The sequence below is a fragment of the Candoia aspera genome, chromosome 2, assembly GCF_035149785.1.
Source record: "Candoia aspera isolate rCanAsp1 chromosome 2, rCanAsp1.hap2, whole genome shotgun sequence".
Classification (NCBI taxonomy): domain Eukaryota; kingdom Metazoa; phylum Chordata; class Lepidosauria; order Squamata; family Boidae; genus Candoia; species Candoia aspera.
Genome location: NC_086154.1, coordinates 37833998 through 37850997, shown reverse-complemented (window position 1 = coordinate 37850997; position 17000 = coordinate 37833998). Strand labels below are relative to the sequence as shown.

At 36.4% G+C, this 17000-nt stretch overlaps 1 protein-coding gene across 3 annotated transcripts in view; it reads right to left on the bottom strand.

Moving 5' to 3' along the window:
* Nucleotides 1-17000, bottom strand: part of GRM7 (glutamate metabotropic receptor 7) — a 354665-nt gene that overhangs the window by 156969 nt on the left and 180696 nt on the right. For all 3 annotated transcript variants that reach the window (XM_063291614.1, XM_063291615.1, XM_063291616.1), the window contains exon 5: nt 3510-3650. In XM_063291614.1, coding sequence (XP_063147684.1) covers nt 3510-3650 — 141 coding nt within the window. The remainder of the gene's footprint in view (nt 1-3509; nt 3651-17000) is intronic.

The following is a 17000-nucleotide window of genomic DNA, read 5'->3' as shown; positions in this document are numbered from 1 at the left end:
GTCACAACTGACTCCAAGGCATCAAAATAGATAAATAAAGATGTGTAAGACGCATACATACTGTACAGTTAAAGACACTAGTCATTTTCACTTAACAAAAGTTGTGTACTTGCGTGCAGAGAATTTTGAGCACAGTTCAACCCTGAGCTACAGATATTCTCCTTGATTATAACTTGAGCACATTTGCATACATCTGTAACATTCAGGCCACTCGAGCATTCACTCAATAACAGCTCACAAGCCTTTAGCTAGATAAACTTTTTAATGAAGCGAAGTATCTGATACAAAGCCAAAGTTGCAAATAAAATTTCCCACGTGTTCTACAGTTTAAAATCACAAACATCTATTTCCCTGCTTCAGCTCCCTGCATAGGTATGCCCCCTCCCTGGTGCCAGCAGCTGGCTTGAACAGTTTCTGCCTGGTGACCTTGGGCAAAGATCACCTAACCCAAAAAATATAATTCACACAGCAATCTCACTCCCCCTCCCTGCTGGCAACTCGCAGTCTGCTGACAAGGGTTTCTGGCTTTCTTCAAGATGGACACGAGGTCGATCAATTGTTGTGTTATCATTTGAGCGGGGAGTGTGACAACATCTGTGTTACATCTGTATGTATGTACATATGTGTATAGGAATGCAGTTAGTTCCCTTTTTTTATGATGTGTAGTGGGCTGCTTTGCAGGGAGGTCCCTAGATGAGAGAGAGTTACTGGGAAGTGGTAGGGGATTGGATCTTTTGTGACTGGATGGGACAAGTTTGTTTGTTTGTTTGAATGCCAGCAAAAAGAGGAAATGAAGGAGGACTGTTTAGAGAAGGGAAAGAAAAGATTTGTCAGCTTGAAATGAAGGGTGCTGATGTGGAAGCTGCAATGTTTGCAAATTGCTCTATGTTCTATTTTCTTAGTAAAATCAGGTCCTTAAAGCAGGAGAGCTCTGTGTTCAGTGACTATTAATTACAAGTAAAAAAATATTTATTCATTAAAAAAACCCCTCCTGATCTTTATTTACAACTGCTGTTGAGAAACAGCGTAAAAGTGAAGAATTACGAAAGAAGGTTGAGTAGCTTAGGAGAAAATTGCCAGAAGAAAGCTTATTCTTACAGTAAACCATCTAGGGATGAAAACAGGAATTGCACCTGGCTAAGATGAATGTCAGTGTCTCAACCCAATTGCACCAATATAAATGGTGAGAGGAGGAAGGCTGCATAAAGTGTGTCTCTGGCTGTTTTCTTTAAAACAAAGAAATAAACAAACAGGGCTTTGCTTGCATATGCATATGTTCCCACACCTATATTAACATAACAAGATCATTTGAAATGTTAAGATTCACTTCAACTTCAAAAATAGTTTAAAAGCTACAAAATATTGTCTCTAAAGCATTATGATTTTTGTCAGGCACAAGGATCTATTGGATTTACAATAACAGACAGATAGTATTTATACTTCATAAGATAAGATATATTGCCTAGTTAGCTTTTTTTCCCCCTAAATCTGTTCAATGGTGTCCAATTCTCAGAGACTGTCTGGACAAGTCCTTGCAGTTTTCTTGGCAGGTTTTTCAAAAGTGGTTTGCCATTGCATCCTTCCTTGGGCTGAGAGAGAGGGACTGGCCCAGGGTCACCTAGATGGCTTTGTGCCTAAGGCAGGACTAGAACTCACAGTCTCCCAGTTTCTAGCCTGGTGCTTCAACCACGACACCAAACTGGCTCTCAGTTAGCTGAGAAGTTACTGTTATCTAAATACCTGGGGGGCATTAATGCTCAAGTAGTCAACAAGCCATCCCACTAGTTAGTTTATACAAATACAGCTAGTTACCTTGACTTTACAGATTGATCACCCTTTTAGATATCTTGCCAGATTTTGTGATCCTAAAGTCTTCAAGAATTCTGGACAATTAGTTGTTTGTTTGTTTTCTACATTGAAAGTATCATGGCCCAGTAGAGTAATCTTGCAGAAAAACAAATCTGCATGTTTAGACTGTATTTTTTACCTCCAGGAAGTGCTGCTGAATTAAACACTATAGTAATTTACTCATCTGCTTCAAGTACCCATCTGGCATTTTTAGTATAAAGAAAAGCCCTTACACCCTTCATACAATTAAGATGAACCTGGTCTCTCCTTCCTCATCTCATCCTTCTCATCCCCACCTTTTTTACTCTCTTTTTCATTTTGCCTGATCCTAAACCATTTTTAAGGGAGCAAAAGTTACAACCTAGGGTTACCTGGCTGAACTCAAAATGCTAAGAGGTTTGGCATTAATAATATTGGCATTAATTAGGTTGGCATCTCAAGATTAATACTTGAGATGGAAGACTATTAGAAAATCTCAGGTCCATAGGTTACACTAGGAGGTTGAAAAAACTTCTTGGAAGAAGGTATTGGCATTGTTGTGAAGAAAGCTACATGGCCAGCAAAAGAAATCCAAATATTATCAAATAATTGATTTATAGTATGACAGTGTCTCCAACTGGTCACCAGCCCAGATAGTTATAAAAAGATCAGACAAATGCATGGAAGCAAAGGTTACTCATAGCTATTCAGTGAACATATATGGAACATCCTTACCCCATTCTCACAGTGGAAAACAGAAAGAGTGGATTTGCTCTGATCTTGCCTATCCTGGTATTCACTTACTATACACAGATCTCTGCCTTCAAAATACTTTATGTTGAAGAGACGACAACCTGAGGCACTAAGGCAGTGTTTCTCAACCTCAGCTAGTTTAAGAAGTGTGGACTTCAACTCCCAGAATTCCCCAGCCAGCATAACTTCCAATTCTGGAAGTTGAAGTCCACACATCTTAAACTTGCTGAGGTTGAGAAACACTGCACTAAGGTGAATAAAATCTGCAAAACCCTTGACTACAACTCCCAGAGACCCTCTGAAGCTTGTCAGTAGCTAGTAATTCTTAATCTGATTGACAGAGAAAATGTTCAAAAGCATACTTGGAGAGTAAGCATATTAATTACATTTAAAGATGTCATTTTAATGAACTGAAATTCCAGTGACGTGAACCCACATTTAATATACGAGGCCTTAGCCTCATCTACCTGCCATACCACTGAAATGTCACAAGTGGCCTTTGGCCAAGAGAAATTGTGTACCTCTGTTTTGTAGGATCATCACCCAATTTCAATAAGAAGCACAAAGGCTACTTCAATTGCAGGATAAGAAAATGAGCCATTAGTTCCTAGTCCTATAGTTATATATTGATATCCACGGTCTATAAAATAATTGTATAAATAAATGTGAAAAATGCACCCCCTTTCCTTGAGAAAAAAATCTTTGAAAAATATCAGTTATGCAGGATAAAGGGAATAAATGCATTTTCAGTTAATTTATCTTACTTTTCCTGCATGTTGTATTCTTTATTTCATTTTTTAAATTCCCTCCCTCTTTTTCACTTTCTCTTCTCACTTTTCAGTCTAGATAAGGTTCGTTGTAACAGCTACACAGACATTCCCATGCAAGCCAAGTAAAAATTTTAAAAAGCAGAATGAGAATGAAATTACCAGTGCATTTGCGATCAGTGTCTTCTTTTTTTGACCCACTAATTGTTAACTTGCAATTGAAGTTTTCTTCCCAGTACTCCGCAAACCATACATTTCTTCTGTTGTTTTCCAGTGTGCGGGAAGTAAAATAGGTATCGAACCCTAAAAATACAGAGAAAGAATAAAAAGTTGTTTATTTATAAAAGGAGGTGGAATACAAGATGAATATTTTAGAGTCTGCAGGTGGGAATAAGACACAGATAGAAACTGAGCATTAGTTATTAGCAGGGAAGACAGAGGGGAGGAATCAGCCAAAATAACTCTTTAATACCTCATATTATCTATATATTAATGTTGAGATTCATAGGATCATCCCAGGTTTTACTTTGATGGGAGAAGGAGAAAATGTCTATGCAATATCCATAATTCTATGTAAGTACTTCTTTAAGTACTATGTGTGCCTCTCTTTAAAACAACAAGGCTGAATTGTTATATTAAAATTGCTATGTGTGCTGGGGGTACTGGGTTGGCTTACTCTAGTTCATATAGTTTGGAGATCTATATTAGTTGATTCATAAAAGTGAGCTATGTTTGGCCTGTGTGTGTGTTGCTTCGGTTCTTCCCATTAAAACATAACACAAGTGTTATGACATTGCTTCTGTGTATAGCTCAGTTTATTCACACGGGGCACTGATGCATTAATGAAAAGAAGTGTGAAGAACTCCCCAGAAAGTCATGCTGTTCCCCTAACTTAAGGCATAAATAGAATAAAATAACCACTCTTTTTTTAAAAAAAAAAAATCAGAATGCTAGCAAATGACCTTCAACTGCCAACTCACAAGTTCAGTTTACAGAGAGTCTAACGCTATAAGCAGAATCATTGTTTTTCACCAGTGGAATTCAGGCAGTTGCTGGCACGCCAGAGTTTTTATTCTTTTGGTGACTTATGTGTAGGCGATCTGTGTGTTGACCTGGCAAATCGCGCGGCCTGCTGTCCCTTTATCTTGTGCTTTCCCTCGGTCAATATCTGTTTACAGAACAGGAGCTGAAGCAGCATCAGGGAAATGCAGAGAAACTCATTGTGATAAATCAAGGGACACAGCAGCTAAATCCTAGCCTGACATTCTGAATGCTGGCCTTTATATCTGAGAGACATAAGGCTCACATGAGAAGAAGTCATGGGAGGGGGGGAGCAGCAGCAGGATGGGAGTATCAAATTGCAGCTCTCAGTTCGGGCAATGAGACACTGACAGCTATTAATGGGGCTCCATGCAGCATGAAAGAGCCGTGACTAGCTGTGATCACTAAGCTGTCAGCACAAGTCATGCATTACAGGAGTATAAATCTTTTCCGAAGCTCGGCGGTATCATGTATCTCACATAACAGAATAACTTATGCATGTGTTTGACTATACCACTTGGAGAACTTGTAGTTGGATCACACAGCATGGACTACCTAAGATTTGAGATTTGGACCTCAAAAGTTTGTCTGAGTTTTGGGAACTCATTCATACAAAAGTCAGTGGCTCGTCATAAATAATAAATAGCAAAAATTATTGGGGCCACGTGAGCACAGTTTTTGTTTACTTTAGGGAACACGGTTGTACTGTTCAGGTAGAAATAGAAAAAGAAAAATATCTTTCTAACTACAAGACATAGCACTGACCTGGAGTATAAGCTATTTTAGGCTTCGTTCACTATTTTGAATATTCAATCCTAAATATTTACAAACATGCAAATTAATCTGGTAAAGAGGAAATGTTTTAAAACTAAAACTGTTCATTGGTTGAGGGCAATGCATATTTTGAGGTCCAGAACTCATCATGTCAATCTTACTGGAAATCAGACATACATAAGGAGGCAATGGTTAAATCCTGTGCATTTTTCCTCTCTTGTTTCTATACAACTTCCCACAAATCCCCCACATGTAGGGGATCATGTCAAGGAATGAAAAGGGACAAAGAACATATAGAACTGGAGGAACAGAAGACTATAGTTATACAAATGAAAATGTACTCCTATTGGATTTCAGCCAAATAGTAATATTTTCTTCTTTATGGGAATCCTTCCTTTCCCTTCCAATGAAAAACACAGTATATTAGTAGCCACAGCCAAAAGATTTACTGTATCCTGTACACCCCCAAAGGGAAATTAAATTCATCTTTTAAAATTTGTTCTGCTTTCTCTAGTCTTTAAACTGAAATCATAGTTCAATAACTTTGAGGTCATTTGCTAAATGCCTCCATGCTGTTCAAAAAATATTGGAACTAAGCAAGAGGATTTTCACAATGCATTTATACTTGGACTGGAATGACTAGTAGAATCATGATAGATGTTTAGTGCATAGTTTCACTCACAATTTTCCACAACAATTATATCAGAAACATTGTAATCAGCCTCCTAATGTTTGCTTAATAAGCCAAACCAGCAATAATGTAATACTCAAAAGCTTCCTTCTGTTGACAATATACATACCATACTTATTCAATATTCATAAAATATTGATTTTTTTTGCATAACCACATTTAATATTTTCTTCTTTAAAGTAAAAAAAAAACCACTTCTGTGTTCATTATCATAAAAAAGAAAGGTTTGTTTCAGATCATGAAAATCAAGATCTAGATTGTCCCATGTTCCAAAAGATGTTCCAAATTTTGGGCCAAAAACACAAAATACACACCATTTAACATGACACCAATGAATATAAAGTGGGTTCATAGTTATCTGTTTTTGTTTTTTTTTAAAGTGCAGGTATGACTAAAGTTAATATGATTGTCTGATGAGATATAACTTTCTGTCTAACATAATCTTTCCCTTTCAACATGTATGGTCCCCATTAAGCATGAGAAGAACTGGGGATGTTTGAAGAATTTGATCTTTGCAAGTACTAGTACAAGCTGACCTGAAACTCATCTCCTAGACCGAAGCATAAATCAGAATGGATTTTGTAATTCTAAAAATGTTTTCTGCCCAAAACCATACTAAAATGCATTTTATTTCAATATGAATTTTCATATGGATTGTATAACTCTCTTATTATATCCAAGCAGCATTTATTCCTCTAAAAATATTATAAACTGTCTTCCAGGCAACTTAAACTTCAAGTCATAAAAAAGTTATAATAAAACAAACATTTTGCCTCAAACATTATAAAAAATGGGTGGGGACAAATTAATATTTTAGTCAGTGTTACCCTAGAGAATAGATATGTAACACACTGCTGGTATAATGATCTACTTTTCTGGACCTTTCATGACTCAACTTTCTTATGTCCCCAAATACTGCAAAATATAATTTATGCTATTTGCAGTATGTACCACTATAAAGAAAGACATTAACTATAATACTTCTTTCCAAAATTGTATTGACATGTATTGTCAATGCAATTGTCAAAATTGTATTGAAACCAAAATGAAACTGTAACTGGGCAAGACGACATTATGAGTTAAAGAGTCAAATTTCTAGCAATGCCAACATAATAAATCTAATATCCAAATCATTTTAAACATTCTTTGAAGAGTAAAAAACAACACAAAAATATTTACTGATGAATTAATTTCTTTTTTAAATCATAAGAAGTATATGTTATGTTTTTTAACACCTGGACCCACAGATTCTCAAAATTGGATATTCCAGTTCTTGATTCAACTATTCAGATAAATAACTAATACTAACTTTTATTTTACTTTTTAATTCTTATAAAATTTGATTGTGGGTTTCTGTTTAAGTACTACATCCTAAAATTACATGTACCTCAGTGGCCATAGAGAGTAAGGAGGATGACCTTGACAGAAATAGGCCAGATACATTACCAAAGAGACCAGGGGAAAACATAGCTTAAATCTAAAAAAAAAAAAAAAAAATAGCATGCATGGAAGACTCAGGGAGACACCTTCCTAATTCACATCAGTATGGGGAGGGGGGGTAAGGAAAGTAAAGCATAGTCAGATTTGCAAGATTCTGTTATTATAGCCAATATTAATAAACATAATTTTAACCTTCATGTGGAGTTGATTTCTTGATTTGGTCTACATAGTGAGGCTCACAAGCAGCTTCTAAAGCATCTGGACCATACTGTTTACTTAGGACATATTTCAGTTGTATGTATTGCCAAATGGATGTTTTAAATAAGTCATATTCAAAATGCAATCTGTCAAAATCTTTTTGTAATCATTAGAAGTTAACTTGTCTAAAGTATTGATCTCTTGTATTGCCCAAGCATTCCAGTAAAAAGTCTTCTCTGCTATTTTCAATTTCAGTTATTCTACAGTGTCAATTTCTGATGTGATTTGGAATAAAAACATAACTTCTTACGTATTAATGACTAAATGTCCCTGGCATTTTTCAAGGCTGAAAGTGAAGATCCCTGTTTAATACATCTGGACCCTAAAACCTCCTAACATTTCAGGAGTATAACATACTCACTCTCAAAGTAGGCCCAAAGAGAGAAACATTCTTTAAAAGCCTTGCTCTGAAATAATATCTATGTTAAATTAAAAAAAAAAAAACAGCGATAACATTGAAAATCTATATCATAAAGTAATCTCAATTTGGCCAAGAACATTTGAGGGCTTTTAGTCTGCTGTAATTCATTTTAATATATTTATCTGTTAAAGTACCTAATAGGGATTAAGACTGGAATCCCTCTTACAATACACATTAATCTTGATGTAATATTCATTTTAATAGCATTAATCTTGCCCCAGAGACTTAATGGAAATTTTAACCATTGAGTTATGTTTATTGAAATTGCATCTACGTATTTACACATATTTAATTCAACGTATTATGATATGATATATTTTGAGAAAGATATAACCCTAAGTATTTTATAAAGTCTCTACAAATTGTACATCCTGCTCTCTTGCAGCAATCTATAGATATAGTGGATCCAAAGGCAACAAATTAAACTTTTTATGATTAATAGTATAACGAGAGCATAAACCATAATACATTTAGGTATGATATTGTATCATTTATGTGGAAGAATTAGAGATAACCTTGAAGAAGAAATGCAGTAACTTTTAAATAAATGTTAACTTAGCCTTAGGAAGAAAAAGGGAGTAAGAAAGAAACTCAATATAATCCAAACTTGATTTTGATTGTTTAATAGGGGGCAGAGGAAAACTCTAACAGGCTTTCAAGATCCTGTTCCTCTACCCTATAACAATAAAGTAGAGTTCCAGTATTACTTATATTACATATTTCCTGACCTGACCAACCTCAAAGAACTGACAGGTATCCAGAATAGTCATAATATTATCAGCACCACTCCCTTAATATCTTAAAGCTATCTGATAAAAAAGGCAATTGTTCAAGAATCAAATTGACAATTAAAGAAGACAAGAGGAATCCTTGACACATGCTAGGATTTAATTTCATAGGTTGAGAAACAAACCTATTCATAACAACTTCAGCCACTGAATGAAGGTACCAAATCAAAATCATGTGAACAAAATAGAGCGTAAATATCCTAGAAACCCATAGCTTTTTCTAACATACTTCATAAATTCAATCTGAGCCATATAGAAGGCCTTTTCAGCACTCAATGAAATTAGAAGAAATGATTTCAGTTAATCTGCTGCAATATTCAAAATATCAATCACCAAGGGAATACTGTCAGATGTTGGTCTATTTCTTATCAATCTAGATGGAGATGGGAGGATTATAGATAGTATTTTATTTTATTTTATTTATCAAATTTTTATCACCACCCATCTCCCCCACATGGGGGACCCTGGGCGGTTCACAATAAAAATAATTAAAATTTCAATAAAATCATAAATACAACCATTAATCAGTCAGCATAAAATGCAGTAAAATCCAAGCCATGGTGGATCTAATTCAAACCATAAGAGAATAAAACCGGTCCCTGCAGAACTAGGGAATCAACCAGCCCCAAGAATGGCTCCTCCCCTCCCTATTCCAGGCAAGGCAATAAAAACAGGTCTTCAGCCATTTTCTGAAGTCCAGGAGGGAGGGGGATAACCTCACTTCTGGGGGAAGGATGTTCCAAAGGGCGGGAGCTGTTGCAGAGAAGGCCTGCCTCCTGGACCCCACCAGATGGAATTCTCTTACAGACAGGGTCCACAACATGCCCTCTCTGCACGATTGGGTGGGACGGGCTGATATAATGGGGGTGAGACAGTCCTGTAGTTAACCTGGACCCATGCCATGTAGGGCTTTACAAATGATAACCAACACCTTGAATTAGACCCAGAAGCAAACTGGAACCCAATGCAGCTTGCACAATAAAGGTGTTACATGTGCTGATCTCGGAGCACTCATCACTGTTCGTGTGGCCAGATTTTGAACCAACTGAAGCTTCTGGATACTCTTCAAGGGTAGCCCCATGTAGAGCACGTTGCAGTAGTCTATATGGGAGATGACCAGAGCATGAGTGACTGTTCGAAGGGCCTCTCACTCCAGGAAGGGGCGTAACTGGTGCACAACCCAAAGTTGTGCAAAGGCCCTTCTGGCCACAACTGCCACCTGCTCTTCAAGCTGGAGTCATGAGTCCAAGAGGACCCCCAAGTTATGCACTGAGTCTGTCTGGGGCAGTGCAACCCCATCCAGAACTAAAGATGGCAAATTCCTAGGAGATGAGGGGCCATTAACCCACAGCCACTCTGTCTTACCAGGGTTCAGCTGAAGCCTGTTGTTCCCCATCCAGACCCCAACAGCCCCCAGGCACCTGGAAAGGGCAGCCACAGCATCACTTACTTCCCCTGGGATGGAGATGTATAACTGACTATCATCAGCATATTGATGATACCTCACCCCATGGGGATGGATGATCTCACCCAGCAGTTTCATGTAGATGTTAGATAGGAGGGGAGAGAGTACTGAACCCTGCGGTACCCCACAGAGGAGGGGCCGTGGGCCCAACCTCTCCTCCCCTACTAACACCAACTGGGACCGGCCCTGGAGAAAGGAGGTGAACCAGCATAAAACTAGGCCACCCACCCTCAACTCCCTGAGCCGACCCAACAGGATACCATGGTTGATGGTATTGAAGGCTACTGAGAGATCAAGGAGAGCTAGGATGGATGCACTGCCACCATCCCGTTCCCTCCAGAGAGTATTACTTCCAGTAACATCTTGGTTAGTATTGCGATTAATATTTTAGAATTCAAGTTAAACAAATATATTGGTTTATAGCTGTAGAGAGCAGAGGGAATGGTCTTGAAGGTCAGGAGGAAGAGCTGCTACCAAGGCAATGGTCAGATAAAAGAAGCCTGAGGCTGGATCAAGAAAGTAACTTGAGAAAACATCTCAGACAAACTCAGGAAGGAAATTAACAATTATAAAGTGTTGTTAGAAGAGAAGAAAAGCAATTATTATGACATGATAAAGATATCAAAGATTGAAACAGACATGGAAAAACAAAGGAAAGTTTTCCTAAAGATCACCAAACTCTGAAGAAGTTTCCAACTTCAAATTGGAAGGCTAAAGGATGCCAGTGGACAGATAGTAACTGATTCAAAGAAACTCAAACCAAGATGGAAGGAGTATACTGAAGTTCTGTACAGCAAATATATCAACATCCAAGACACCTTTGAAGATATTCCCTACTGTATATACTGTACAAGAACCTCTAGTACTAGAAGATAAAGTTAGATCAGCACTCCAGTCATTATCAAGTCAGAAGGCTACAGGCATTGAAGAAATGTCTACAGAAATACAGCAAGCAACAGAAGAATAATCAATAAAGTTTCTAACCAAGCTCTGCCAGCAAATCTGGAGAATGACATAGTGGCCAACTGAGGACAGCCATGGAGATGGACTTGAGGGAAATATTCATAAGCTGTTGCAAAATAAAAAAGAGCAGAAGCATTCCTTAAGCCCTGGGAAGGAGGTAGTACTAAGAAGGCTAGCTCCTCCCTGACTCATTGGGGTATAAGAGAAAGGAGATGAAAAACAAATCGGACTTGCAAAATTCTGTTAATGTAGCCTATCTCAATAAAGCATAATTCTTGTCTTCTCATGGAGTCTGTTTCCTGATCTGGACAACTTCAAAGGGCTGACATCAACAGATCTGAAGATGTTGGTCTACATACCAACACCAATACCAAAGGAGACTAAATAGAGTGGGCAAGCTATCACATAATATCCAAAAAAAGGTATAATTTTTTGGTTGTTTTGATTGTTTCAAGTAATGAGCCATTAATTTTCCAGCTTTCTCTCTTGATTCACAGCAGTGCTATAATACATTTCAAAGAATATTCACCTTAAGCTTTGCTGCTACACATGCTTGATATAACTTATCTGTGGGGTTTCTGGCATGTAGCAAAAGTTAATCTTTAATTACCTAGTGCAGTTGTAGGACTATTCCAGAGTCTTTTGTTGTTGTTGTTGTTGAGGCAAATGTAAGCATATATCTCCAGACCTATCAATTACATCCCAAAGGATTAAAGTATTGGTAGTGCCCCGATTTTTTGTTTTAAGTACAATATTTTTGTTCATATAGTGCACAAAAGAGAATTTCAGGTATTGTATAAAATTTGCTAGTTATCATTTTTAATGGAACATGGTTTGAGATTGCAGTGGGGTTCATGAAAGAATCCATAAATTGATCCACCAAAGCAAAATAAATTAATTAATAAAATACACTAATCTAAAACAGTTATGATGTACATGTGAAGAGAGGTATATTCTTGTATGTTTTGGGTTTTAAAAATGCCATACAGTATGTCTATTAGTTTAAATTCCAATATATATGCTTATACTACTTTCCAGTTTGGGGAAAAAATATTTTTTTAAACTGCTTTTATGTAACTGAGAAACTCGAATTAATTAAAATGTCCCCCACAAAATATATATTGACAGTTTGCAGAATGCAATTTAGAGAAACATCTGTGAAATATTTCAGAAGTGTTTTTAATAGGGTGATAAAAGTTAATCAGAGCAATAATTACAGTAACTACCTTTCCTATAAAAAAATAAAATAAAATGCCCTTCACTATCACAGTTCATATTTTAAATCAGCTTTAAGATGGTTGTTAAACATATTACCTACCTCACATACTTTATGGAGTATCCACTAATACAGATTTACCCATCCAGCTCCTATGCCTCAAAAAGAGCTGCTGATTAGGTAGATTAGGTGGAATATCCTTCCCCCGAAAGTGAGATTGGCTCCCTCCCTCCTGGACTTTAGGACCTGGTTCTGTAATTATGCCTGGGGCGGGAGAGAGAGTAGCCATTCTTGAGGATTAGTTTCTTAGAAGGACCAGGCTCTGCCTGCAAATCATAAAGAACTTCCAGCCATCGAGGTTTTTATTATATTTATTGTATTATGTATTATACTGCTTTACAGTTTTATATTTTTATTTATGTTTTATTGTAAACCGCCCAGAGTCCCTTTTGGGAGATGGGAGGTGATAAATTTGATTAATAAATAAATAAATATTAAATTATGTGTTTCTTGCAACACAGTAAAATCTGGTTGCAGTTTTTCCAGTTACAAATTTGTCCTTTAAAAAAAAAAAATCTGAGTCCAACTGACTACTTTAAGTACCATGCCACCTTGTAGATAAAATATTTCTCAAGGTAAGTTTCCCAACATCAGAGTCACTATGATCAGCTTACTTAATAGTATATGGCTAAAGAGAAAAGACTAATTTTGATCTAAGTTGAAAAAAGTTAAATATAATGCAAAAAAACAAAAACAAAATAAAAAATACCTACCCCAACTTCAGAAAGAAGGAAGGAAGGAAGGAAGGAAGGGTTATATTTTAAAACTCCTATTTTGCCCCCACCCCCTGCTCTTATTCTTCCCCTTCTGACCCTGGGACTAAACACATAGGAGACTCATACTGTAGAGTAACTCATAGAGTAAAAACAACAATTAAAGAAAAAATATTTTAAAAAAATAAGATGAAAACAAAGCACATCTGTCACTCATCAGATAACCACAGAGTTTGTAAAAATTCCACAGTGGCAGATGGGCTTGTAAATCTTTTGATCTCATTTCCAGTAAAGAGGCAGAAGATTGCTGGATACAAGAAAAAATACTTAACTTTCTTATTTCTTCTTAGAGTACATGCTGAACTGAATTCTTTCCTTTGGTAAAACACTTGTGAAGGAAGATATGGATAAATCATGATTTTACGTCCATAGTATCTCAATTCAGTAGCTTGCCTTGAAAGTTATAAAGAGTTGTCTCTAGCACTGGATTTCAGAAAGTTAAGTATTAAAGAACAGACTTGTGATTGCTTCTTGGTCTTAATCTCTAAGCATCCATTATCTCAAGTTTAAAATAAACTAGCAATGAGCAAATTACCTGAATATATTATTTCACATAATTTGAGAAAGACTTCTGCTGCTTAGGATCTAACAGTAGACTAATTATTTTTAAATTATTTTTGCTGAGTTGTCCATGCATTTTAAGTAGTTTGGCTTGTAAATTTGTATTGAATTTATCATGAGATCGATCCTTTTCTTCTAAGGTCATCATTCCGGTTTCATGAGAAGCAACAATAATTCTCTTCATTGTCTCCAAGACTTTGTCAAACTGAAGAGCCTGAGCTTTCATGATTTTAAAGAATACTCGAAAGCAGTTTACTTTGTTGCTTATAGAAAGGCCTTCGATTGTGTCAACCATATCAAGCTGTGGAATGTGCTTCGTAAAATGGGAATCCCAGAACATCTGATTGTCCTCATGTACAGTTCAGGAAGCCACCATATGTACAGAACAAACAATTCTTCATTTTGCAAGGCATATTGTAAAAAAATAATATATCCAAGTTAGTTAAGGCAAACTGAAAGAGTTTCAGCATAAAGCACTCACCATGCATCACTATTTGAGTGATGCCATTCACAAGCTCAGAGTGAGATAAAAAAGGCAACTACCTAGCAGGCATGAAAACTGGAAGTGGGAGGTGGCTATTTATTTATTTATTTTTTGTTTATTAATAATTGTAAAAGAAAAACTGAACTACTTAAAGTATGTGGACAACTCAGCAAAAATAATTTTAAAAGAATTAGTCTACTGTTGGATGCTGAGCAGCAGAAGTCTTTGTCAAATTACGTGAAATAATATATTCAGGTAATTTCAGGTCACAAACATAAAAAATAAATTAAAAATTAAAAAAAAATATTGGTACAGAAATATAATAAGTAGACAAGGAAATTACCAAGTTTGTACAGTTAGTGCTAAATGTGTCTTTGTTAGAAATTAACCATATGAGGCATTAAGTTGCATTTAAGCACATTAAAATGTTTTAATAATGTAAGCAAACATTTAAATCTCTGAGCTAAGTGCCCAAATCTCCACTATTTGTTGTTTAGAAATGAGAGAGAGACTGACTACTAAAAACATTATAGATAAATATTAGTTTCTAATTTCTCTTTTATCGTACTCTGCCTAATGTGCAATATTTACAGACATTTGGAAAAAGGTTTATATGTGTTTCTGATTTCAATTCTTTAGTCAGTTCTTCTTTCCCTTTAAAATCATACTCTAGATACTTATATTTGCCTTACTGTGTAATATATACTATGTATGGAACTCATTATTGCTTAAATGTGGTTAGACTTGTTTTGTGAATATATGCTCTCAATTTTGACATTGCTGCATATTCTCTAAGTTTCAGTTCCCCATCTGATATACTTAGTCATGTATCTCTTTTCCAATATTGTGCTAAATTTATCCTTGCTGCCATAAACATGTATCTTAGTAGATTGTGATATTTTTGGTTGCTATGTTTTGGAATTATGCCTGAAAAAGGAATTGTGGTTTCATTTCAAAATTGATTTCTAAACTTCTCTGAAAATTGCTGTGCATTTCTTTCCACTACTTTCACTTTTTTTTTTTTTTTCCGGCTTTGAGACGGAGATGAGCACCGCCCCCGAAGAGTTGGACATGACTGGACTTCATGTCAAGGGAAACCTTTACCTTTACCTACTACCGCATACGGTGAAATGTTCCTTTTGCCTTATGGCATTTTCAAGATTTATTGCTATATGATTTGTCTATCTTGGCAATTACTGACCATATTGTATACCATCTACAAAACATTTTATACCAGTTTTCTCTTAAGTTATAAACTGGAATACATTTTATAAATTTCTTCCACAATCTTCCCATTGTTGTATTGTGACTGCTTCTTTAAAGTTTTGCATCCATTTTATCATGCAATGTTTATTTTGTTCTGGCTCTGTGTCACATCTGACTAAGAGTTTGTATATGCACCCTAAAGGGGTCTCGATTCTATATGAGCATTTGAAAGACAGTTTTGTGCTTCCCACTGAATATGTACCTCCACTGAAATGATGTTGGCATCTTTCAAAATACTGTGTATTCAGCCCAACTGTCTAAAGGAGCAAACTCTACATGCGTGTGGCTGTAGGTCAGCTGGCATGCTTCTGAATTGGGTTCCGATATTATCAGGATCTGGGTTCATGAGGAAGACAATGTGGGATCCTAGATGCACATGCCAAACAGGAAACTACTTACAGAAACTGTCCTGTGACTTACCCAAGCTGGTTCTTCCTAGTTACTTTCCTGAACGATGCACCTTGCTAAGTGCATACTGTGAAATAACAAACTTCCCACTATAACCCCAGTTAGATAATTATTTACCACTTTTGTCTTAACTGGGCACCCAATACCTGCTAGACACATAACAATGTCCTGTAACTAATCCTCACTAATATGTAACCTTCCCTTGCTGATGCCTAAAGTACACAACTACAGGCGGCGAGGTTCCATGGACTACCTGGGCTCATCACAACCGACTGGAGTATGATCTCTCTGATGCTGTACATTTGGGACTTTATGAATAAACTTTTATTAACTGTAATCATTCTGGCACCTTACTTCATGTTCATTTTCTTTAGTATCTAACCCAAAAATGTTAAAATCAGCAACAGAAGCCAATGTCATTACAGGTAATCCTTGTTTAGCAACTGCCTCGTACAATGACCATTTGCAGTTACAACGTGATGAAAAGTGACTTAGTGAGCAGTCCTTGCATTTACAACCTTCACAGGACTGTAAAGCAAGGAAAGCCAAAGTAAGATTATAAGCACAGTTGCAGTTTCACTTAGTGTCTGCTTTGCTTAATGACCAAGTTGCCAGTCCCAACTGTGGTCACTAAATGAGGACTACCTGTATGACAATGTCTAGGAAGGAAGAGGGTGATCCATAGCACTCACACAGTAGGCATTCTGGATTTATAATGCATGAACTGGGCTAATATAGTGAGATGATCCAGACATCCCCACAGCTATGATTGCTGATTTCAGGAAGCCTGTAGTAAAAAGGTGTGAATACTTTTATTCTGGTCTTTGACCAGAATTTGACCAGAATAAGCCTGAACATTGAAGATATCTTTAATTCTAATTTGGCTCAAAATCTGAAATGACTCTCTTTTTACTTATTGCAGGAATAGGCAAGATTTTGTTTTGGTCTGCACTTTCCAAGCCTACAGTATATAAAAAGCAATTTCAGTTATACATTAATGCCTGCAGACTTCTGAAGTTTAAAATAAAATCACTTGCAAAAATG